The 21,421-nt window shown below is 38.8% G+C and overlaps 1 protein-coding gene across 4 annotated transcripts in view; it reads left to right on the top strand.

Annotated features, from left to right (window-relative positions):
* The window catches only part of LOC126512385 (guanylate-binding protein 1-like), a 28,029-nt gene extending 6,998 nt beyond the window's left edge, over positions 1–21,031 (top strand). The window contains exons 6-22 of one of the 4 annotated variants that reach the window (XM_050160138.1): positions 332–574; positions 1,136–1,416; positions 2,024–2,236; positions 2,991–3,093; positions 3,378–3,571; positions 5,637–5,730; positions 6,755–6,897; positions 8,371–8,563; positions 9,443–9,570; positions 12,261–12,370; positions 12,561–12,757; positions 13,302–13,547; positions 14,318–14,598; positions 16,337–16,549; positions 18,573–18,675; positions 18,961–19,154; positions 19,992–21,031. In XM_050160138.1, coding sequence (XP_050016095.1) covers positions 332–574; positions 1,136–1,416; positions 2,024–2,236; positions 2,991–3,093; positions 3,378–3,571; positions 5,637–5,730; positions 6,755–6,897; positions 8,371–8,563; positions 9,443–9,570; positions 12,261–12,370; positions 12,561–12,757; positions 13,302–13,547; positions 14,318–14,598; positions 16,337–16,549; positions 18,573–18,675; positions 18,961–19,154; positions 19,992–20,198 — 3,143 coding nt within the window. In that variant the 3' untranslated portion in view covers positions 20,199–21,031. Of the gene's footprint in view, positions 1–331; positions 575–1,135; positions 1,417–2,023; positions 2,237–2,990; positions 3,094–3,377; positions 3,572–5,636; positions 5,731–6,672; positions 6,898–8,370; positions 8,564–9,442; positions 9,571–12,260; positions 12,371–12,560; positions 12,758–13,301; positions 13,548–14,317; positions 14,599–16,336; positions 16,550–18,572; positions 18,676–18,960; positions 19,155–19,991 lie in introns of those variants that run through there. The other 3 variants (XM_050160137.1, XM_050160139.1, XM_050160140.1) reach the window with 3 other exon arrangements.
* The last annotated feature ends 390 nt before the right edge of the window (positions 21,032–21,421 follow it).

Below are 21,421 nucleotides of genomic sequence, written 5' to 3'. Positions count from 1 at the left end.
CCTGAATTGTTACTGGAAAACAGGGAGAAGGGTACCAGAAACTGCTTTTTGTTGCGGATGTTAATATTTACTATTTTACTCTTCTACATTATTTCTAAGAAGTGGGTTATGTATCTGTCTCAATATGTCAATTTTAATGATAGTGTTCCCTGGCAATGGAGGCACATTGACTTTGTTATTTGATCAGATTATTTAATAATCCTTTCAAGTTGTATAGAGATTCGCACTGCTAAAAACATTGGAACAGAAGGAACATTTATTAAAAGAATCCCCAAGGAAACACATTAACACCCTACTAGCTGTGTGGCTGTATTTTCTTTAATTTCTGCAGGTGCCAGCAAAGAAGATAAAAATTACAACCTGCCCCGACTCTGTATTCGAAAGTTCTTCCCCAGGAAGAAATGCTTTGTGTTCTATCCACCCACTGAGTGGAAGAAGCTCTCTGAGCTTGAGAACCTGTGTGACGATGAGTTGGATTCTGACTTTGTGCAGCAGGTGTCAGAGTTCTGTTCCTTCATCTTCAGCTCTTCCAAGGCTAAAGCTCTCCCAGGAGGTGTCAAGGTCAATGGAGCTCGTGAGTCTCCTGTCCAGTCCTGCTTGATACCTTGAGAGAGTACACTCTTCGGTGGTAAATTAACACCCACACACTTCATTTTGACAGGTTTTCCGAATTCTAGATATCCTAAAGCTAATTCATAAATTTGCAGGTTAGAAAATGACCTGCCTTTGAAAAATATCTGTAGGTTAAAGCAAAGAGACTCGATAGACATCATTTCTCTGCTAACATGAACTTGTACTGTGCAGTTTGGCATCCAAAGACATATACATCTACATTTAGTTTAAATGTAAGTTAATTTTAAAGAGTACAGATTCAATGTACATGTCCACCTTTTGAGAGCAAAATAGCTTTATGAGGCTAGGAATAATGGGAGCCACAGATACAAAACATTGTTTACCTTAAGGTTCTGTTGTACAATACTGAGTTTGGCTAAATTGGAAGTGTTCATTTGCTATCAGACTTCTGCTTAATAATTCATGCTATTGAAGAGTGTACTGATTATACATGGACATGCTCAGAAAATATGGAGGCTACTTCACTCTAAAACGAGCATCATCACCTGTTTTCTAAATGCAGGACTAGAGAAATTGGTGCTCTCCTACATCCATGCCATCAGCAGTGGGGATCTCCCTTGCATGGAGAATGCTGTCCTGGCCTTGGCAAAGATAGAGAACTTGGCAGCAATGCAAAAGGCCATTGCCCACTATGACCAGCAGATGAGCCAGGGGGTGCAGCTGCCCACAGAGACCCTCCAGGAGCTGCTGGATCTGCACAGGACTTGTGAGAGAGAGGCCATAGAAATCTTCCTCGGGACTTCCTTTAAAGATGAAGACCATGCATTTCAAAAGGAATTATTGGTAACTTTATGCCATGTTTAAATGGATAGGGCTTGTGAAATTCAGAAAATTATAAGGAAATATCAGGCATTTATTTTGAGAGGCACTTGTTACTAGATGGTGACTGTATCTTTTTAAAATTATTAAAAAGAATGGACTCAATTATGACTTATGGACTCAAATTTTGAAGCTTTTGAATAAATTTTACATTTGGATTTGTATAAAAATTGTATTATTTACAACATTCATCCTAATTGTACACATATAAGAGATGTGTGGAGGCTCCGATTTGATAAGATATCACCTGTCATCATACTGATAAGGTCAAAACTAAGCAAAAGCAAAGAAACTTGACCAGGCCGTTGTTGCATCATGTTGCACATGTATCCCATTTATGGTGATGACTGGTCTGCTTTAAGATGGAACTATTTCAACCAAGTGTTGTAAAAGTAGATGGAATTGTACTAAACACCCTTTAGATGGGCTGCAAGAGGAAGTCCAGGCTAAGAGCAAAAGATGAGACCCTGCCATAGGTAAAACGAGTCTTCATGGAGAATTGCCTCAAGTTCTGTGGGTGAACTAAAGTTTTCCTGTTACTCCTGTTTTGCTTTTTATTTTTGGACTAAAGGCTCAGCTAGAAAAGAGGTGGGAGGTCACCTGTAACAAGAACGTAAAACTATCATCGGACCTGTGCTCAGAGTTACTCCGGAACATCTTCAGCCCTCTAGAAGAAGCAGTGACCAAGGGTGCTTATTTTCAGCCAGGTGGATATCTTTTCTTCATTGAGAAGAGAGAAGAATTGAAGAAAAAGTACCTTAGGGAACCCAGAAAGGGTATACAGGTAATCAAGTGCTTTATCCATTAACAGTGAAATGCTACTGACATGTCTGCATGGAATGCCAGTGTGACTAGGTATGATTGCACATGGATCTGAGGTTTTGTATGCATAGTACTTAGTTTCTTAACCAGTCAAAACAAAACAAAACCCCGAGGGAGTCAATTAATGACATGAAACGAGTTCCAAGTGGTCACAAATCAGTGCATTCAAATAACGTGTTTTATGAGGTAACTCACAGTTACTGCTAGACATGTGATGTTATAGAGGACAGAGATACAATGGTAGTTGCTTAAGTAGAGATGATACTTTTATAAGTTTAGCCTTCAAGCTGGCTTTAAGGGAAGCAGGACCTATGAGCGTAATGAGGGTCAACTATTCTACCTGTCAGGTGTTACTCCTGCCTTTAATTCCCTCCTGTCTTGGTCTATTTCAATTCCTCTAATTTGCTTTCCCCATAAGGCCTCATTCTTGAGCATCTTCGGCCTACATCGAGCCATAGTTCTAGTGTTTCCAGTAATGGACATGACTTTCCATTTGAAGGGCAGCAAATTTGTTTCGATGTCCCTATAACTTATTACAAGACTCTTTCTAGAAGGTTTCACAATTCTCTTTGTGGCAGCATGTGATAAGGAGACATGAGCTCCAGAATTCCCTAATACAAGAAGCATAGTTCCTTGATGAAACGATGGCACAAACAGACAGAAACAAACACTTGTATCATTTCCTTCTGTTAACATGTGTTCTTGGGAACTCCAAGGCTGAAGAGATTCTGCAGGCATACTTGCAGTCCAGCGTGGTTATGGCTGAGACAATTCTACAGAGAGACCAGGCTCTCACAGTAAAGCAAAAGGAGATTGAAGGTGAGAATTGACCCAAGCACTTTATGTCCTATCTCATAAAAGTTTCTGCAATCTTCACTAAATCTGTTGCTATTAAAACCACAACAAGAACAGCAAGATTGTGTTGGCTTCTGGAGTTGTTGCTGAGTTTGGCAAATACACTCATCAACATTATGGTTACTTCAGAGGACAAACCCTTCTATGTAATTCCCTTGTAAAAGTCACATAGCTTGCTCTTTAGATGTGGAGAACAAGGAAAGAGATAATAATGAAGAGGTACTTACTCTTCTTTTCTTTTTCTCCAGTGGAACGGGTTAAAGCTGACTCTGCACAGGCCAGTGTAGACTTGCTGGAGGAAATGGAAAAGAAGCATGTGCAGATGATGAAGGAGAGAGAAAGACGTCATGAGGAACGAGTGAGGCAGTTGACTGAGAAGATGGATGTTGAAAGAGCTCAGATAGTGAAGGAGCAAGAGAGGATTCTGGCCCTTAAACTGCAGGTATTGAGCTGAGTCATTTCAGCTTCATCATCCACTGTCCTCAGTCAAAAGCACAACAGAAGGCTAAATATCACAGTCTTCCTTAATCTTCCCCCTTAATTTGCATGAATTATTAATTCAAATGCAATTAATTTCATTAAGCACTGAAGAAACCCCTCCTACGTCCCACCATTGCCCCCACTTCTGCCCCAATTTACCCAGGAGTTTAGCCTCCCTGGGGCTGTGGATTTTGTTATGCTGTATTTTGCTGCTAATACTCACTTAGGAGTGGGCACATAACATTTTTGTCTTTCTGGATCTGGTTTACCACATGCAAAATTATTTTTTTCTAGTTCTATCCATTTGCCTGCAAAATTCAAGAGGTCATTATTTTTTTTTACAGCTGTGTGGTCTCCATTGTGTAATGTAGCATATTTTCCTTATCCATTCTTCAGTTGAGGTGCAATTGGGTTATTTCCAGACTTTGGCTATTATGAATAATGCTTCTATGAACAAGTTGGGCAAGATCTTTGTGGTAGGAATGAGAATCCTTTGTATGTATGCCTAATATTGGTTTAGCTAGTTTTTGAGGTAGAGTGGTTTCCATATTTTTCTGAGAAGCAGCCATATTGATTTCCAAAGTGTCTTACCAGTTTACACTCCTACTAGCAATGCAGGAGTGTTCCCCTTACTCCATATCCTCTCCAACATAAGCTGTCTTCGGTGTTTTTAACTTAGCAATTCTGAAAGATGTACAATGGTATCTCAGAGTCATTTTGATTTGCATTTTCATGATAACTAAGAATGTTGAACAATTCCTTGAATATCTTTAGGTCATTTGAGATTTTTCTGTTTAGATCCAATGAGGGGTTGGTGAAAATCTTTTCCCACTATGTATGTAGACATATTAACTATGTCTATTGCCTTACAAAAGCTTTTCAGTTTCATGAGGTACCATTTATTAATTGCCAATCTCAGTGTCTGTGCTACTGGTGTTCTATTCAGGAAGTGGTCTCCTGTGCCAATTTCATTTAAGGCCACTTTCCACTTCCTCTTCTGTCAGGGTCAGTGTAACTGGATTTATGTTGAGGTTTTTGATCCACTTGGACTTGAGTTTTGGGCATGGGGATAGATATGGATCTATTTACATTCTTCTACATGCTGACCTCCAGTTATGTCAGCACCATTTGTTGAAGACACTTTCTTTTTTCCATTGTATAAATTTTGTCAAAAATCAGGTGTTTGTAGGTGTGTGGATTAATGTCAGGGTCTTCAATTCTATTATTTGATCCACGTGTCTGTTTTTATGCCAATACCAAGTTGTTTTTTATTACTATAACTCTATAGTATAGTTCCTTTATTGTATAAAATTGTTTTCACTATTGTGGATATTTTTGTTTTTCCATACGAAGTTGAGTATTGTTTTTTCAAGTCTGTGAGAATTATGTTAGGATTCTGATGAAGATTACATTGAATCTGTAGGTTGATTTTGATAAGATTGACATTTTTACTATGTTAATCCTACTTATTCAAGAACATGGGAGATCTTTCCATTTTCTGACATCTTCTTCAATGTCTTTCTATATATATTGGGTTGACCTTTCTCATATTAATGCCCCCTCAGGTAAAAGTAAACCTCTTAATGAACCAATGCAATCCTGCTCATTGTAATACTGGATTGTCAGTATTTAGATCACCAAATTCAAGAATGAGTTTTGTCAACCATAGGGTGCTCTTTCTCCTCTCTCTCTCTCTCTCTCTCTCTCTCTCTCTCTCTCTCTCTCTCTCTTGTCTCTCTCTGTTTCTCTCTTCCCAAGATATGCATCCCATACCTTGAGTTCTAGAGAACCCTCCAAGTTAACAATGGATTCATCTCAACTATCTCAGATGGGGATGAAGAGGATAATGGGTGATGAAAATAACTAGAATTCATTTTACACATGCATGACATTGTCAAAAATAATTAACTATAGCAACAGAGAAAAAGTATTGTAAGCTGATTGTAAAAAGGGGTTACTTTGGCAGCTAAGAATAAATTAATCCATCTTGTTATTCTTGTACTTTTATTACTCAATTTTCTTCTTAGGAACAGGAACAACTGCTCAAGGAAGGGATGAAAGAAGAGAGTAGAAGGCTTCAGAATGAGATTCAGGTTATGGAAAAGAGAAACAAAGAAAAAGGTATTTTGCCTACATGTTATTATATTCTATGAATTCAAAAACAGAGTTTTCTCCTGTACATGCTTTCCAGGACACAAATTTAAGAGCAACTCCAAGGCATTGGATGATTATCACTAATGAACGTCTACTCTTGATGCTTGCATATGTATTTTGCCTTCAAGTTTATAAAGATGAAGCCTAAGTAGAAAGAAAACATGTTAGCCACTAGCCACACAGTACTGGCTAATATAACCTTAAGAGAATCCTTTGTGAAAAGTCCATCATAAGTAGAGGTACACTTTCAATTATATAATCAAGATGCTATTTAAAATAGGGAGTTCTCTGCCATAATCTGCATTACTTCTTTATTATCACCATGCTTCTAGATGTCTTCAATCAGAGCACTTGTTCAGAGTTTACCTATACCTTGGTATGCACCTGAAGTATTATGCATTATAGGATGAATCAGATGTGACTGAAAAATGTCTTTGGGTGCAGTTCGGAATCTAACCTGCTTTGTGACCGATGGTCATGAGAAGAAAGTACTCATGTTCCCCAAGTTAGGAAAGTAGTCTGTCTTGGTGTGTAGACTGTACAAGTTCTTAGCTGGGTCAAGACAACATGGTATGTAGCCAGTGATCTGCATCCCAGGCACTGTCAGAAGAATGCTCACATAAGTACATCACTAAACTTTTTAGTCATCAAGTTTTAGCATCTGATGTCTATATAAAAGAAATCAGATGGTTTACTACCTTTGGTTAACTACTACAGCTTTTCCTGCTCTTACACATATAATCATTCTACTACAGTGGTTTCAAACACAGAGACACACTAGTGTTTATATAGCAAATGTGTTCTTCAGTTTATAAAACTATTTATGAGTAAGGATTAAATGCAGTCAAGAGAAATGGGATTTTTTTTTCCAGTGAAAACTGAAGGTGACAGAATTCTTCTGTCTAACAGCAACAATAGCGAAAAGAAGAAGCTGTCACGGAAATGCTACATTAATTTTCTCATTCATTTTCCTTCTCAACCACACATGAAGAAACTGAATATGCCCAAACTACCATAAAAATGTTGGAGGATATGCACAAGATGGAACAGTATGTAATGGCTGAGAAAGAGGAGAGTCATCAGGAACACATGAAACAGTTCACTGAGAAAAAGAAAGAGGATCTTGGATGTCAGGTATTCTATCCCACAATATCACACAGAATAGGCAGAGAACACATAAAAATTACAAAAATGTGTTTACTTCATGTTTGGGAGGTGGGCTGGTTTGATGTTTAATAATCTGTGCAGTGTCTCAAATTGATAGAAGGGTGATTATTGCATTATATCATTTTCTTCTGGTTTCTACTTCTGTAATAAACACCATGGCCAGAAACAGCTTGGAGAGAATGGGATTATTTCATTTTAAAACTTTTAGGTCACACTCCATTTTGGAGGGAAGTTAGGGCAGGACTTGATTAAGAACCTGGAGGCAGGCAGCTCTGGGAAAATTGAATCAGCAGCACTTTCAACAAGGTTTAAATAGATTTATATTTATAATTGATGCCTTTATGTCTATGTTTAGAAATGGAGCTCATGCTATATGAGTTAAAGACTTTCACAGAAGTTAGAATGTGTAGTGATATTTCATTTGTGTTTTAATAAATAAAGCTTGCCTGAAGATCCAAAAGTTAAACAGCCATAGGGGTCAGCCACACAGAGCAGGCAATGGCAGCCCACACCCAGAATTCCAGTAGGCACACTAGTTTGTCACAGAAGCTGGGCAGTAGTGGCACATGCCTTTAATCCCAGAACAGGAGAGGAATATAAAATGGGAGGTGACAGGTCTCATCTCAGTTTCATTTTGAAGATTCCTGGAGGCACGATCACCATTTTGGACTGAGGTAGAGGTTAGAGTCAGTGGCTGGCTATTCTGCTTTTCTGATCTTCAGGTTGAACCGCAATATCTGTCTCTGGGTTTTTATTATTCATGATATAAGAATGTAATGGATACAGTTTACATTTGAGGCAATTAGGAACTTCATAGATCCAGAAGGCATTCAACAGAAATCCTGCTGCTTCTTCAGCAAGTCTAAAACACGGCCATAGGACTACTCATTCCAATAAAGGCTACTCTTCAAGAAAGAAAGGAATGGTTACCTTTCACTCCTCCAAGTTAGTGTCCACATCCTAGCCACCAGAACCAGGTTCTCCAGAATTTCACCTTCAAACTTATTTTTAATGGCATAATTAAACCTTAAAATGAGACCACATTGGTTTCCTTTCTGGTGGGCACTTTGTCTAATTGACTTAAGTACTATAAAAAGAGAGGTAGAGGGAAGAGACAAACGAAAGAGAAAATGAAATATCAATGAAATGACAAATGCCATGAAGAAGCCTGAGTCAGCTGGCACTCAGAGATGAGCATTCATCCCCAAATCTTACCCACAAAGCATACTGCCATGCCCATTTACCAAACATTTTGACATTTGGCACAAATATGGGACAAGAAAACATTGGTGTGGTTTTCATGTGCAGTTTGTAGCATCATGGTTTGATAGAGAGAGGCCCAGGAAACCAGTCCAGCTTCACAAGCAGGAAGCTCTGATGGACATGCATTGAGTGCCTTCAGGATGCAATATTGTACTGACAGCCTTTTCGATGTGACAGGTTGTCATGGCATCAGAAACCATGAAGGCCCCCATATGTCTGGTGGAAAATAAGAACAAGAAGCTGTCGGTGAATCGAAGAGCCATCGAGATTCTTAGCAGTATTTCCCATCCTGTGGTGGTGGTGGGCATTGTGGGCATGTACCGCACAGGAAAATCATACCTGATGAACTGCCTGGCTGGACAGAACAATGGTGCGTGTTGTCTGGGACAACAGCCAATTGCTTGAACTCCTTACAGCTTAGGTTCTTACTGTGGTAGAGTCACATGTAGAAATGCCAATCTAGCTGAAGAAGGAAAATAAACCTTAACATTGAGTTAATTATAGGCACCTGTTCCTTTTCCTTGTTTGAGTTCTATCAATGAAATAACTCATGCTGCTCCTCAGGATCCAATTAATTTGTTTAACCTTCTCTCACTCGACAGTTGTAGATGTGTTTTAGAAAAATGCTTTGCTTTCTGTGTGGAATATGCCCATCACTTTAAGGTGACTTTGGTACCTAACATGGAAAAACCCTTCTGGGCTCCACATTCCACCATGAGTACCCCATACCTCATTTACCAATTTTTTAAAGTAAAATTATCTTCTTTCAATTTCTTTTCCACTCCCCCATAACCTCTATATTTTTCAAGTCACCAGTCTTCTATTTTACTTAAAAATTTAATTTAAACATTTATTTACATATACATTTCTTTTTTTGAGTCTGATTATTTCAGTTGTAGGAGGCTGGCCTTAAACTCACTGTGTAGCTGGAGATGATGCTAAATTGATCTTCCTGTCTCCACTCAGACTTTAAAGCCTATTTGTTCAGACTTTTTCTTCATTAACACCCTTCCCTTCACTTAACCCAGAAGATCCTCTTTCATTTCCATCTTGGGTCCTTACTTGGCATTGTCCACATAACTGACTTCCTCTTGTTTCTTGAAATAGATGGTAAATGAAGTCAGATGCTTTTGATGAAATGGAGACAACATTTTATTTCCTGGGACGTTCTGCCATGTAGAAATAAAACAGGTCCTTAGCTCTCTGGTCTATCTGCTGATATGTACCTATATTCCATTCTTCCTTACAGGCTTCCCTCTGGGCTCCACAGTACAGTCTCAAACCAAGGGCATCTGGATGTGGTGTGTGGCCCACCCCACCAAGCCAAATCACACCCTCATCCTTCTAGACACCGAGGGCCTTGGGGACGTAGAAAAGGTGAGTCAGAAAGTGAGTGGTAGATGAAGTTACTCTTGATTTAATAACCTCCTGAAATTTAACATATAGAATGTAACCTTCTGCCTAGAAACAAAGCTATAGAAGATGAGTTGAACTTGATTCTTTCAGCCACACTTCGAGGGAAAAAAAAACACCGAGTATTGTATACCATTAGATAAGGCATTTATATCTTTTCAAAGAAGGGAATAATTAGATTTCATTGAACTAAAAGTCTTTTAGAGGCTCAGTGTTAGTCCTTTGGTACCAGCTCTGGAGACACTGGTGAAAAGAGGAAAAGGCTCTGCCCTGATGCAGTTCTCCTCATCACGTGCATCTGGTTGTTTTAAACTGATGCTATTGATGCATCAATATTTAAAAAAAAAGATGGGCTCCCATAAGAGCAGACACATGGTAAGGGTTTATTGGCATAAATCCCTTTATGAAAACCTGTGGGAAAGGGGGCAGTAGGACAGGAGTAAGGTAAATGGGCACATTCTCAAAACTTACTCAATTTCATGGAATTTTTCATGTTATGTTTCAAAAAATTATGCCTCTGTCTTGAACTGGAACAATTCATAATTGCAAGTTTGCCATGGAGACATTTCTCATTACATGCCTAACACCTGCAAGGTGTCAGTCATTCATCACCACTCATCAGAGGTTGCATAATAATTGCACTTTTGTTACCAGCTGCCCAGACCTGAATAATCACACAGAAGTTATATTAATTACCATACTGCTTTGCCAATGGCTTAGGTATATTCTTACCTTGCTCTTATATCTTAAAGTAACCATATTTCTAATAATCTGTGTGTCACCATGTGTCAGGGTCCAGGACCAACATAAATTATTTCTTGTACCAGAGTGGAAGTGTGGGAATCAAAACACTATTCACATGAGAGTATCAGGAGGGAGTTCAGGGATCATTCAGATCCCGAAAATCTGAAATCACATCCTAAAAATCACTCATCTCTATTTTTTTTTTATTGAGAATAAGAAAAAAAAAGTTTCCGCCTCCTCCCAGCCTCTCATTTCCCTCCCCCTCCCCCCACTCTTCTCCCCCTCCCCCCTCTCTTCTCCCCCTCCCCCCACTAACAGCTTTCATATCAAGGTAAACTGAAGGGGGCAGGTAATACAAACTTCCTTAGCATTCTTTCCTAGGTAGTGGGGGAATGACTTAGGTTACATCCTACCTATGTCTGTTTTGTCATGTCCTGAAAACTCCTCTTCCACAGGCAACCTAATTTATAATGAAAGGAGCAGAATGATATTAGCATATCCTGACCACTTGTTAGATTTGTGCCCGGTTGTTTTACGTTAAAAGAGCTAGGCAACCACCTGTGTGGAAGGCACAAATTGTGCCTTGTAATTTGTTCAGATTCTCTGACCACCAGACAATGTGAAATATGGGCCTCCATAAGTCGGCCCCATAGACATGAGGCTGTGGCTTACCAGAAAGATTCCTGGCACCTTTCTTCTTTAGCAGATACATGGCATCTCTCTTACTCCACCTACTCTCTTTCTCTATCTCTTGCAGCCTGGCTAATTTCTGCCCTGCCATAGGTCAAGGCAGCTTCTTTATTAACCAATGTTAATAAAACATGTTCATAGCATACAGAGGAGAATCCCATATCATCTCCCCTTTTTTGTCTAAATAAAAGGAAAGTTTTAACTTTAACGCAGTAAAATTACATATAACAAAACAGGTATAAAGCCAAAATTATACTTACAATATTTCTTTGTGAGGCTAAAGTTTCATATATAATTTATCTTTTATCATAACTAAGGAAAACTATAACTATAACTAGCTATTCTTAACTCCATCAAAGACTCAAGAAAGATACAATATTACCTAAGCAAACAAGAAATAAACAACTTTCAAACTCTAGAAATGACAGAGATATCTCGCTGCCTGGACAGTCACTCAAAGTTCCTCTATAACATTGGGGGAGACTCCTTCAGCCTACAGGCCCATAGTATCAAGCAGACTTTTCCATGAAGCAGAAAATTTACAAGACTGTTTCACCTCAATGTCAAGCACTTTCTTTTGTGTCTTGTAGAATGTCTGGCAGGCTCTTTCATGAAGTAGGAACCCTGAAGGAATATCTCACATTCAATTTAGTGTATAAAGGTCTTATAATCCTTGTTTATTATTAATAAAAACTTCAAGATTGTTGAGTTTATCTTCTAAATTTACCATTTAAAATTACTTTCAATTTTTGTTCATGGAGTATATGGATGGTATGAAACATCTAATTGACATAGATAACTCCTGTTGTTTTTAATTGGATATAAGTAGAGGTCTCAATGGTGTCAAGTGTATGGTAGAAAACTCAAATGTATTCTGAAGGATTAAGTGTTAGTACCTTCCATTGAACGTCTAGTTTTACTACACATACCGTGTTGGGTTTTTCTATGGATAATATATTACTCCATCTTATTGTTTATGAAACAAAGGAAGGAAGGAAACACTGTAAAGAAACATATTATTCAAATTCTTTTATCAAGAAAATATGATCAAAAAAATTTCCAATGCAATAGTTAAAGCTGAAATGTATGTTCATGTTCTTAGAACTCGTTCCTCTGCAGAACTAATAAATAAAAGCTCAAGAATACAAAGATTGGATGAGCTTTAAATGAGAGTTAAGAAAAGAGTTAGATCCAAAGACTATTACCCATGTGCCTTCTAGGGTGACCCTACAAATGATGCCTGGATCTTCGCCCTGGCTGTTCTTCTGAGCAGCACTTTTGTCTACAACAGCATGAGCACCATCAACAATGATGCCCTGGAGAAGTTGCAGTATCCTTTAAAGAGCCAATGTACTATCTTCTATTGAAGAACTTTTAAGAATGAGACTCAGATGTGAATGGGTTGCTATTGGAGGGTCAGATACTATAGAAAATAAAGCAAAATGTTTATACTTAGTTTTTTAAATGAAGGAATTGTGGGGATTGTGAGTTTGGATGTCTTTTCCTTAGTTGAATTCTAGTTATGTGACAAAACTCACAGAGCTCATTAGAGCAAAGTCCTCTCCAAGATCTAATGCTATAGAAGATGCTGGAGAGTTTGTGAGTTTTTTTCCGGACTTTATCTGGACTGTACGGGACTTCACCCTGGAGCTGAAGTTGGATGGTCACTGCATCACAGAAGATGACTACCTGGAGAAAGCTTTGAAGCTAATTCCAGGTATCAGAGCTTGAACTAATACAGGATATCTCAGTATGGGGTAGGATCCATTGAAAAATACCCATGATTTATGTAGTAACTGGCATTACTACCAGCACCTTCTACTCCAGGTGTGCTAGCACACTCCTGTGGTCTCACATTCAGCAGGTGAAAAAAAGAAAAATCATCTGTAGTGATAGAATGAATCCTACGTTAGCCTAGACTGGAATATTTAAATCCTTGTTTAAAAACCACGTTCACCTTCCTAGACATGGACGGAGTGGGGGAGGACCCTGGACTTTCCACAGGGCAGGGAACCCTGACTGTTCTTTGGACTGGAGAGGGAGTGGGAGAGGAGTGGGGGGAGAGGGAGAAGGGTGGGAGGAGGGGGAGGGAAATGGGAGGCTGGGAGGAGGTGGAAACTTTTTTTTTTCCTTTTCATAATAAAAAAAAACCCCAAAACCAAACCAAGAAAAAAGAAACCAAAAATCATTAAAAAGCTGTGACTTTTTTTTAAATCCATCAGATATGTCCATATAACTATCTGTTTTTTCCCCTTCCTCAGGGCAGAATCCCCAAATCCAGACATCCAACTGGTCCAGGGAATGCATCAGACAATTTTTTCCCAGGCGGAAATGTTTTGTCTTTGACTGGCCAGTAAGCGACCCACAGCTCTTAGCCAAGATTGAGAGCATACCAGAAAGTCAATTGAATCCTAAATTCCAGAAGCAATCGAAGGCTTTCTGTTCTTATATCTTCACCCATGCAAGTACCAAGAAACTCAGAGAGGGAGTCCTGGTCACTGGGAATCGTGAGTCACTTTTGAAAGGCTTATGTCTTCTCGTGGTCAGTCTAGAGTGAAGTCTGGATTCTTTGGTAGGATTATCAACCCAGTCAATTTAGCAAATTGTCTTAAGATAATTGACAAAAGAAGGTGGAGCTGAGCTCATTTGTGCAAAATGTGCTTACAGTGGTCAAGGCCCTGGCTTCACAGTCCATTAGCCAACCAACAACAGAGTTTAGTTGATTTACATGTGTCAGAAGAAGAAACACCAGACCTTGAGTGCTGTGCACAGTTAATGAATGAGTGTGAAAGAAATTTAAACTTAATTGTCTTTACAGAGCTGACTCTGTAGACATGGCACCTTTGCAAAAGCCCATGCTAAGATGGGTCCATGTTTCATTAACTTCTGTCTACTGCCTTGAAACTCCTGACCATATTAGACTAAAGGCTCTACATTTTTATTTGAAAATGGGGCTCACAAATGAAAGATTTTTTTTCTGTTTAATAATACACTTCATTTGTTTCTATGGGAAAGTATTCTAAGAAACCATTAATCATAGTGCTTTAATCATTTTAATTTTGTTGTATGGTGAAGGACAATGAAACCAAATAAATAAGAAATACAATTCAGATTTTTACATGAAAATGGTTTCATAGAAGCAGGATGAAGATGGGTACAAGGAGGAAAATAAAAGGAAGAAAAGAAAACTTTTTGTTTAGTATAATGGGGTTTTGAGGATCTTGTAAAATAGGGAGTGAAAACTTTCTAGTGTGCCCTAAATATCACGTCTCCTTAGGACTGGGGACTCTAGTGGAGACGTATGTGGATGCCATCAACAGCGGGACAGTTCCTTGCTTGGAGAATGCAGTAAAAACACTGGCCGAGCGTGAGAACTCCATAGCTGTGCAGAGGGCAGTTGACCACTACAGCGAGCAGATGGCCCAGCGAGTGAGGCTTCCAACAGACACGCTCCAGGAGCTGCTGGATGTGCATGCAGCCTGTGAGAAGGAAGCCATCACTGTCTTCATGGAGCACTCCTTCTTGGATGACCAGTGGGAGTTCCAGAAGAAGCTTGTGGTGACATGCCTTAGCATTTGTCCTTACTGGTGCCTGTCCTTCTGCCATAAGGCTCTATGCTTTGATTCCATGCTCCATCTTTCCTATCATGCAAGACACAGGGTTCTTATGGGTAACAGAGTTCTCTAGCACAACTCTACCCTTTTTCTCTATTAGATGTTTTTAGTTTTTAATAGTTCTTTAAAAAAAATTAAAACAAATATGTGTAAGGGTGTTTTGCCTATTGCACACCTGTGTATTAAATGTATGCAGGGTTCATGAAGTCTAGAATGGTACATTGGATCTCCTGTATCTGTATTAAAGACAGTTTGCGCTCTCATGAAGATGCTAGGAATTGAACCTTGGTCCTTTAGAGAAACAGTCATTGTCCTTGACTGCTGTGTCATCTCTCTAGTCCAACTTCATTTTTATTGCTATAAAATAGGTTGTTTGTGCTTAGTGTCTTTAAAAGTATATTTATATGGCACAGTTCTTCAAGTCAGGTGCAGCATGGGGTATATTCGTCTCTGCTCAGTATATCCCAATCTTAAATTCAGGTGTCAAGGAGTCTTAGCCCATGTCTAGAGGCTCTGAGAACCCCTTCTGTCTTTGGTGTGTCAGTGGGGCATCTGTCCTTTCCTCACTTCTCATCTCTGTGTTTTCTTGTCTATAATCAATGGTAGAAAAGTGATTTTGACAGGTTCCTATGGTCAAGTAAACATTCCTTTTTTTCACCTTTGACAAAGTTTAAATATTAAAAATATGTTAAATGCTTCCAAAGCAGTTTATCAGACAATAATGTGATATCTGTCAATCAGAGCTGACCAACTGTTATTTCTCTTTAAAGTATCTCTATAAATAAACAAGTTCATGTATAATTCAGGGGGTTGACATACTGAGGCTCTTTAGGATATGGCTGCACTTTTTGGTCAGTAAATTCAATTTCTTGAAGTTGGGCTGTGCTGTATAAAGATGCCGTCACAGGATTAATGTCCATCTTATTCTGGGACAATGAAGGATGTCAATGCCAAGTTAGGAAACTCTTGGGGAAGTAGGATCATTCTGATAACCAGAGATGCTGTCATGATGTTTTTCTTTTACTCTGTCTTTGACCGTTCAAAACATGACAAACATCACCCATAGCGAGAACAGCAGCATGGTTATAACTTAAAAGGATAAATATTCAACCTTGAGTTCTTTTAACTTCATACTCCTCACCCTCGTTAAAGGAATTCTTGAAGCACTCACTGCTCAGTTCAGAATGAACCTATCCAGAACTGACAGGTGGATTTGTTGTGCAGATATTTTCACCCACACCAAAGCACATTCTCTGAGGAAGCTGTGTCCCCTCCTGGTTCAACTTTGCATAATCCTGTTTTATCAGAATTTTATTATTTGTAAGGCTGGGATTATAAGAGCATTGTGTATGCTAGGCAAGTAGTATACCAATAGAGCTACAGCCTTTCCTGCTCCATTATCATTCTTATTTATATCATTGATGCATAGACACTCTTTATCCCAGACCACAAAGAAGAACAGAGGTGTTACGCCTATTCACCTCATTTTTATAGCTTTTGAGTTTGAGGCTAAGAAAATTAGGAAGGTTTCTAGAAGTCACTCAGAGTTCACAAAATCAGGGCTAAAGATCTTCCTCCTGTCCTAGTCTATTCTGGGGCTGTCACATGCTTCATCCAAGACTATCACAGTGACACTTTCCTTCTAACAGTTTCTTTCTTCTGTCTTCCCTACTCATGTGCAGGCTACCATAGAGAAAAGGAAGGAGGCATTCATGCTGCAGAATGAAGCAGCATCTCTCAGTTACTGCCAGGCCGAACTGGAGAGGCTTTCAGAGTCACTGACGGAGAACATCTCGTGTGGATCTTTTTCTGTTCCTGGTGGGCACAGCCTCTACTTAGAAGTCAGGAAAAAGGTTGAGCAGACCTACAAACAAGTGCCTAGGAAGGGAGTGAAGGTGAGGAAAGAGGGCGGGGAGGGTGGGTATGGCCCTACAGCCGGGGCACAGCTAGGGCAGTAACTGCTGCTCCCGGAATCTAATCATCTTCTCTGGAGAGAAACTAGAGTATCTTGTATCTTGGACATTCTAGTCTTTACATGCACAAACTACTGTATGATACTAAATAACTAATAAATATTCATTTCTCCAGAACAGATTTATAGCATAAATCCAAATGAAAGAGAACATTAATTTACTTAATAATTTATTTAATTTTGATGAGATCATATATGTTATTACAGAAAGAACTTTCATTCTCAGGAAGCTTATGATTTTAGCTTACATGAACAAATAGAGCTTGCTTGTTAATTAGTAACTAATTATTAAAGGTAAAGAGGTGGTGGTAGAAGTGGAGATGATGGTGGTGGTAGTGGCGATGATGCTGATACTACAATGTTGAGTACTCATTTCCTAAATTAAGTTAGTATTATTTTTCTTGGGAATATCAGTTTATTACAAATGAAAGAACATATCAGTTTCTAACAGTATCTCCACTGTACAGTTGAGGGTGTGGTGAACAGAGAAACTCCCACAGATTTGCAAAAAAAGCAAGACAACTTCATTCAGAGCGAAGCAATCATACAGATAAGAGAGGAGTACACTGTTCAGATTGACAGAGGTCATATAAGTGAGGGTATTTAAATGACCCAAGTTCCACATCGGGTCACTCTGAATAGTTCTGAAGGCAGAAGCAGTTACTGTGGTCATACTTTGAGTTGTTCTGTACATTGAAGGATAGATTAGGCCATACGTTCAATTTCCCTAATGTACATGCCTGTTCTCACAGATAGTGCATCTGATTTTAATTATGTGAATGCTCAATAGTGCATTGGCCTGACAGTCCTGTGCATGCACTGAAAGCTACCGGAAAGCAGATCTATTCTATAGGATGCATTGGCAATATACTTGAATCTAATCTGTCAAGGCTTGATTGATTTAGGGGTGGATATTTATACTGTTGTTCATAGGGAAGTGTATGTGTAGCCCATGCTGGAATGCTGGAGGGACTGAGGGATTAGGTGAATTGTTTGGAGAGGGATATGTGTGCATAGTACACACAGGTAAAGAAATAAGTTTTCAGAGTTCATTATTACGAGACAGGGAAAGTTGTAAACCAAATAAGGTCTGAGATTATTAATATATTCCCTAACCCTGCCTGCCTCCTATGTTTTTGTGGGATTGTGTAGGTTTTTCATATTCTTTACTCTTTTGACTCTTTGCTCCTTTGGGGGTCTGTCACCAAGCTCCAAGTAAATACACAGAGGCTTATTATTGTTTATAAATTTCAGCCTTAGCTTGGCTTATTTCTTGCCAACTTTTCTTAACTTAAATTATCCCATCTACCTTCTGTCTCTGAGTCTATTTCTTTTCTTCTGTATATATGACTTTCACAGGTTCTCCATGGCTGGCTGTGTGGCTGGCCTCTAGTATCCTCCTCTCCTGTTCTCTTGCACCCTGATCCTCTTTTTTATCTTTTCCTCCCTTAAATTATTATCTCTGCCTGTCAGCCCTGTCTATCCTTTCTCCTGCTTTGCTATTGGCTGTTCAGCTCCTTATTAGACCAACCATATGTTAGACAGGCAAAGTAACACAACTTCACAGAGTTAAGTAAATGTAACATAAAAGAATGCAACACATTTTTGCATCACTAGACAAATGTTCCACAGTGTAAACAAATGTAAAACACCTTAAAATATTCTACAGGAGAACTGCATACAATTCTGGTTGGGGCTTGTACCCGGACTGGCTATTGGGTGACATTCCTGGGGGAAAAGGCTGGAGAGCTAGCAAGGGGCTGTTACAGAGGGCTTCTTAATCTCAAAAAAGAGCATAGACTTTTTACAACCACAGAATTAAAGGATTCATGGGAACTAAAACAGAACTCAAATATTGCAGACAGGTTAGTAATCTCATTGAATGATAACTCTTTCATCACAAGAATACATCTTGCCACTTAACATTTTCTCTCTTTGGTACCCAGGCAAATGAGGTGCTCCAGAACTTCCTGAAGTCACAGATAACTATAGAAGATTCCATCTTGCAATCAGATAAAGCCCTCACTGATGGGCAGAAAGCCATGGCAGGTACAGAGATGGGCTCAGCCCTCAAAGAGTTCCTATAAAGCCCTCTGATATCCCATACACACAAACAAGGATATCTCTCCTGTATCTTCTCTATCTAAAACCATAATTGGGACTGGTGTTGCATGGCTAACCGGTCAGTACATTTCCATCATGTATGGAATCAGTGCCTACTGATGGAAGATGCAGAGAGTTCCTATGGGGAAATCAGCCTGGTCTTTGACATCAGGAGGGTAGTTCTCAATTCTAATTATCCTTTCTTCCCTCTGCAAAACCCTTGTGTGACAGCTGAGCAGGCCAAGAAAGAGGCAGCTGAGAAGGAACTGGAGCTAATGAGGCAGCAACAGACAGAGCAAGAGCAAGCAAAGGAGGCTCAAATGAGAACTTTGTCAGAAAACATGGCCCAGCTGCAGAAGAAGATGGAAAGTGAAAGGGAGAACCTACTGAGAGAGCAGGAGAGGATACTGGATCACAAGATCAAGGTGAGGATAGATTGGGATGGAAGTACCTGATAGACCATGGCACCCCAGGAAGGAAAAGTTTGTCATGGAAACCATGATCCCAGAGAGAATCCCCAAGGGCACATGTTCATGAAAAGCTCAAATCCACCTAGATCCTGGTGAAGCTCTTAATTCTAAAAATGCATTGCATCCTGTAGCATTAGCAATCTAAAGAATGATGGAGTGAAGAAGAAGAAAAAAAAACATTCACAGGACTGTTCTTGTATATTTTAGAATAGTTTCATTTCACTCCAGATGACAATACCTCAATGCACCACCACTCCTAAGAATTCTTGCAGAACTGTCCAGGATAAGCCTCTGAAATTATCCGATTAGTCAGCATAAGAACCTGAAGTTCTCAGCCTAGCAGTGTCTGTTTCCAGATCTGGTTGGTGTATTCTACAGAACGAGAGTAAAGTTTCAGTCTTCCTCCCCACCCAGAGCTTGGCAGCTCTGCTTTCAGGGCAGCGGTTAGTTACCATCATGTGTTACACAGATGGGGTCAGCTTATCTCAATGAAGCTGAGACTGAATGAGAGTTAAAGTCACAGACCTCCAAAATGGCATTGTGCTTTACCCTATAGTTCTCTGGGCTGTCCTAGCACCAAGTCTCCTTCATCCCAGAAAGAGAATTGTAAGCAATTATCAGTCATAGCTACTCTCACTCTTTGGTTCCAAAACTGTGAGGTGTTAGGCAAACGTGTCAAATACTATTTTTTGTAAGTGGAGGAAACATGTACACATATGCTCAGCTGCTGATGTTGTTAATTATGAAATATTAGTAGTGTACAGTTTTAAAATGGACTCTCTCTTTTTGTAGGCTCTAAAAGAACTAATTCTTGATGGAGTTGAGGAGAAATATGATGATTTAAGAAGAGAAATAAAGCTAAAAGAAGAAGAGATTGAAGACATTAAACACAGCTCCATTCAGAATATCCTTGATATTGCTAGCAATATATTAACTGAATCACTTCCCGTGTTATGTAATATAGGGATGCAGATTCTCAGCTCCTATGTCCTAGGTTAAGGTTTCCTATGAAGTATGGCATGAAGGCCTCTTATGTGGTAGTTATACTATTTTTTATTATTGATTTTTATTGAACTCTACATTTTTCTCTGCTCCCCTCCCTGCCTATCCCCACCCCACTTCAATCCTATACACACGTTTTTAGTGTGTATGTCATAATGAGTTTATTCAGCAGTTATTTCAAAGTAAATAATTACCAAAGAAGATCAGAAGCTGACAGCTTCCCCACCAAAAAGTAGAAACTCAACTAAAATTTTATTGAGTAAAGAGAAATCAATCATGAAAAAGATGTAGTTGAGGCATAAAAGAAAATAGTCTATCTATAAATTTTCACCAACATGATTGCCCAACCAGGAACTGAACAAGTACAATAAACTTGCCAAAATAGACAGGAAAAAACCAAAGCACTCTACCCTATGCAAAGAGCTACATATAACTAAAAAATGTTGAGAGCAAGACAAATACTCTTCTTCAGAAAAGAGAACACCAATTAATTGCTTATCCAATATCAAATGGCTAACACTGAAAATATACACACAAATAACACTGTACAGACTGAACAGCTTGTATTTAAGAATATACATGTATATACATATATGCATGCAATAACAATTAATGTCAAGAGAGGCCATGAATTTCAAAGAGAGGAAGAAGAAGTATATTGGGAGGGGTGGGAAGGAGGAAAGTAAAGGAAGAAATGTAATTTCAAATTAAGTAATTACTTTTAATGTAATTTCTGTAATTGTAATTTCAAAAATTAAAGTAAAAAAGTAAATATTTGCAATGCCTGTTGCAATCCTGTGCATTATTTATTATTAACCTTTGTGAGAAGAGACTATCAGCTACATTTTTAATAGCCATAAATATGAGGAAAATACATGTTTTGATGAAATAAAACCTACAAAATATAATTAAGAGGTTCACATTTTACTTGTATTTTGAGCAAGAAAGAAGCATGTTGGCACAGCATGAGTTAGGGCTTTATGGAATTGACAGACTGATGTTTGGTGGAGGAGGGACATATTGAAATTATACTTCAAAATTTAATATGCATATAGTTGTGACCTGTAAAATCCACATTCATAAATTTTATAGGTCATTTCTCCAGGTGAAAATGACACATGTAGTGGTAGATGTGTGCCTTAATTAGGATTTCTATTGCTGTGATGAAACACCATGAACAAAGAACAAGTTGGGAAGAAAAGGGCTAATTGATTTACCCT

The sequence above is a fragment of the Alexandromys fortis genome, unplaced genomic scaffold, assembly GCF_014885135.2.
Source record: "Alexandromys fortis isolate MF-2015 unplaced genomic scaffold, M_Fortis_MF-2015_v1.1 scaffold_124, whole genome shotgun sequence".
NCBI classification, from domain to species: Eukaryota; Metazoa; Chordata; class Mammalia; order Rodentia; family Cricetidae; genus Alexandromys; species Alexandromys fortis.
Note: the sequence above shows the minus strand (reverse complement) of the source record. Positions and strands in the feature narration are given on the sequence as shown.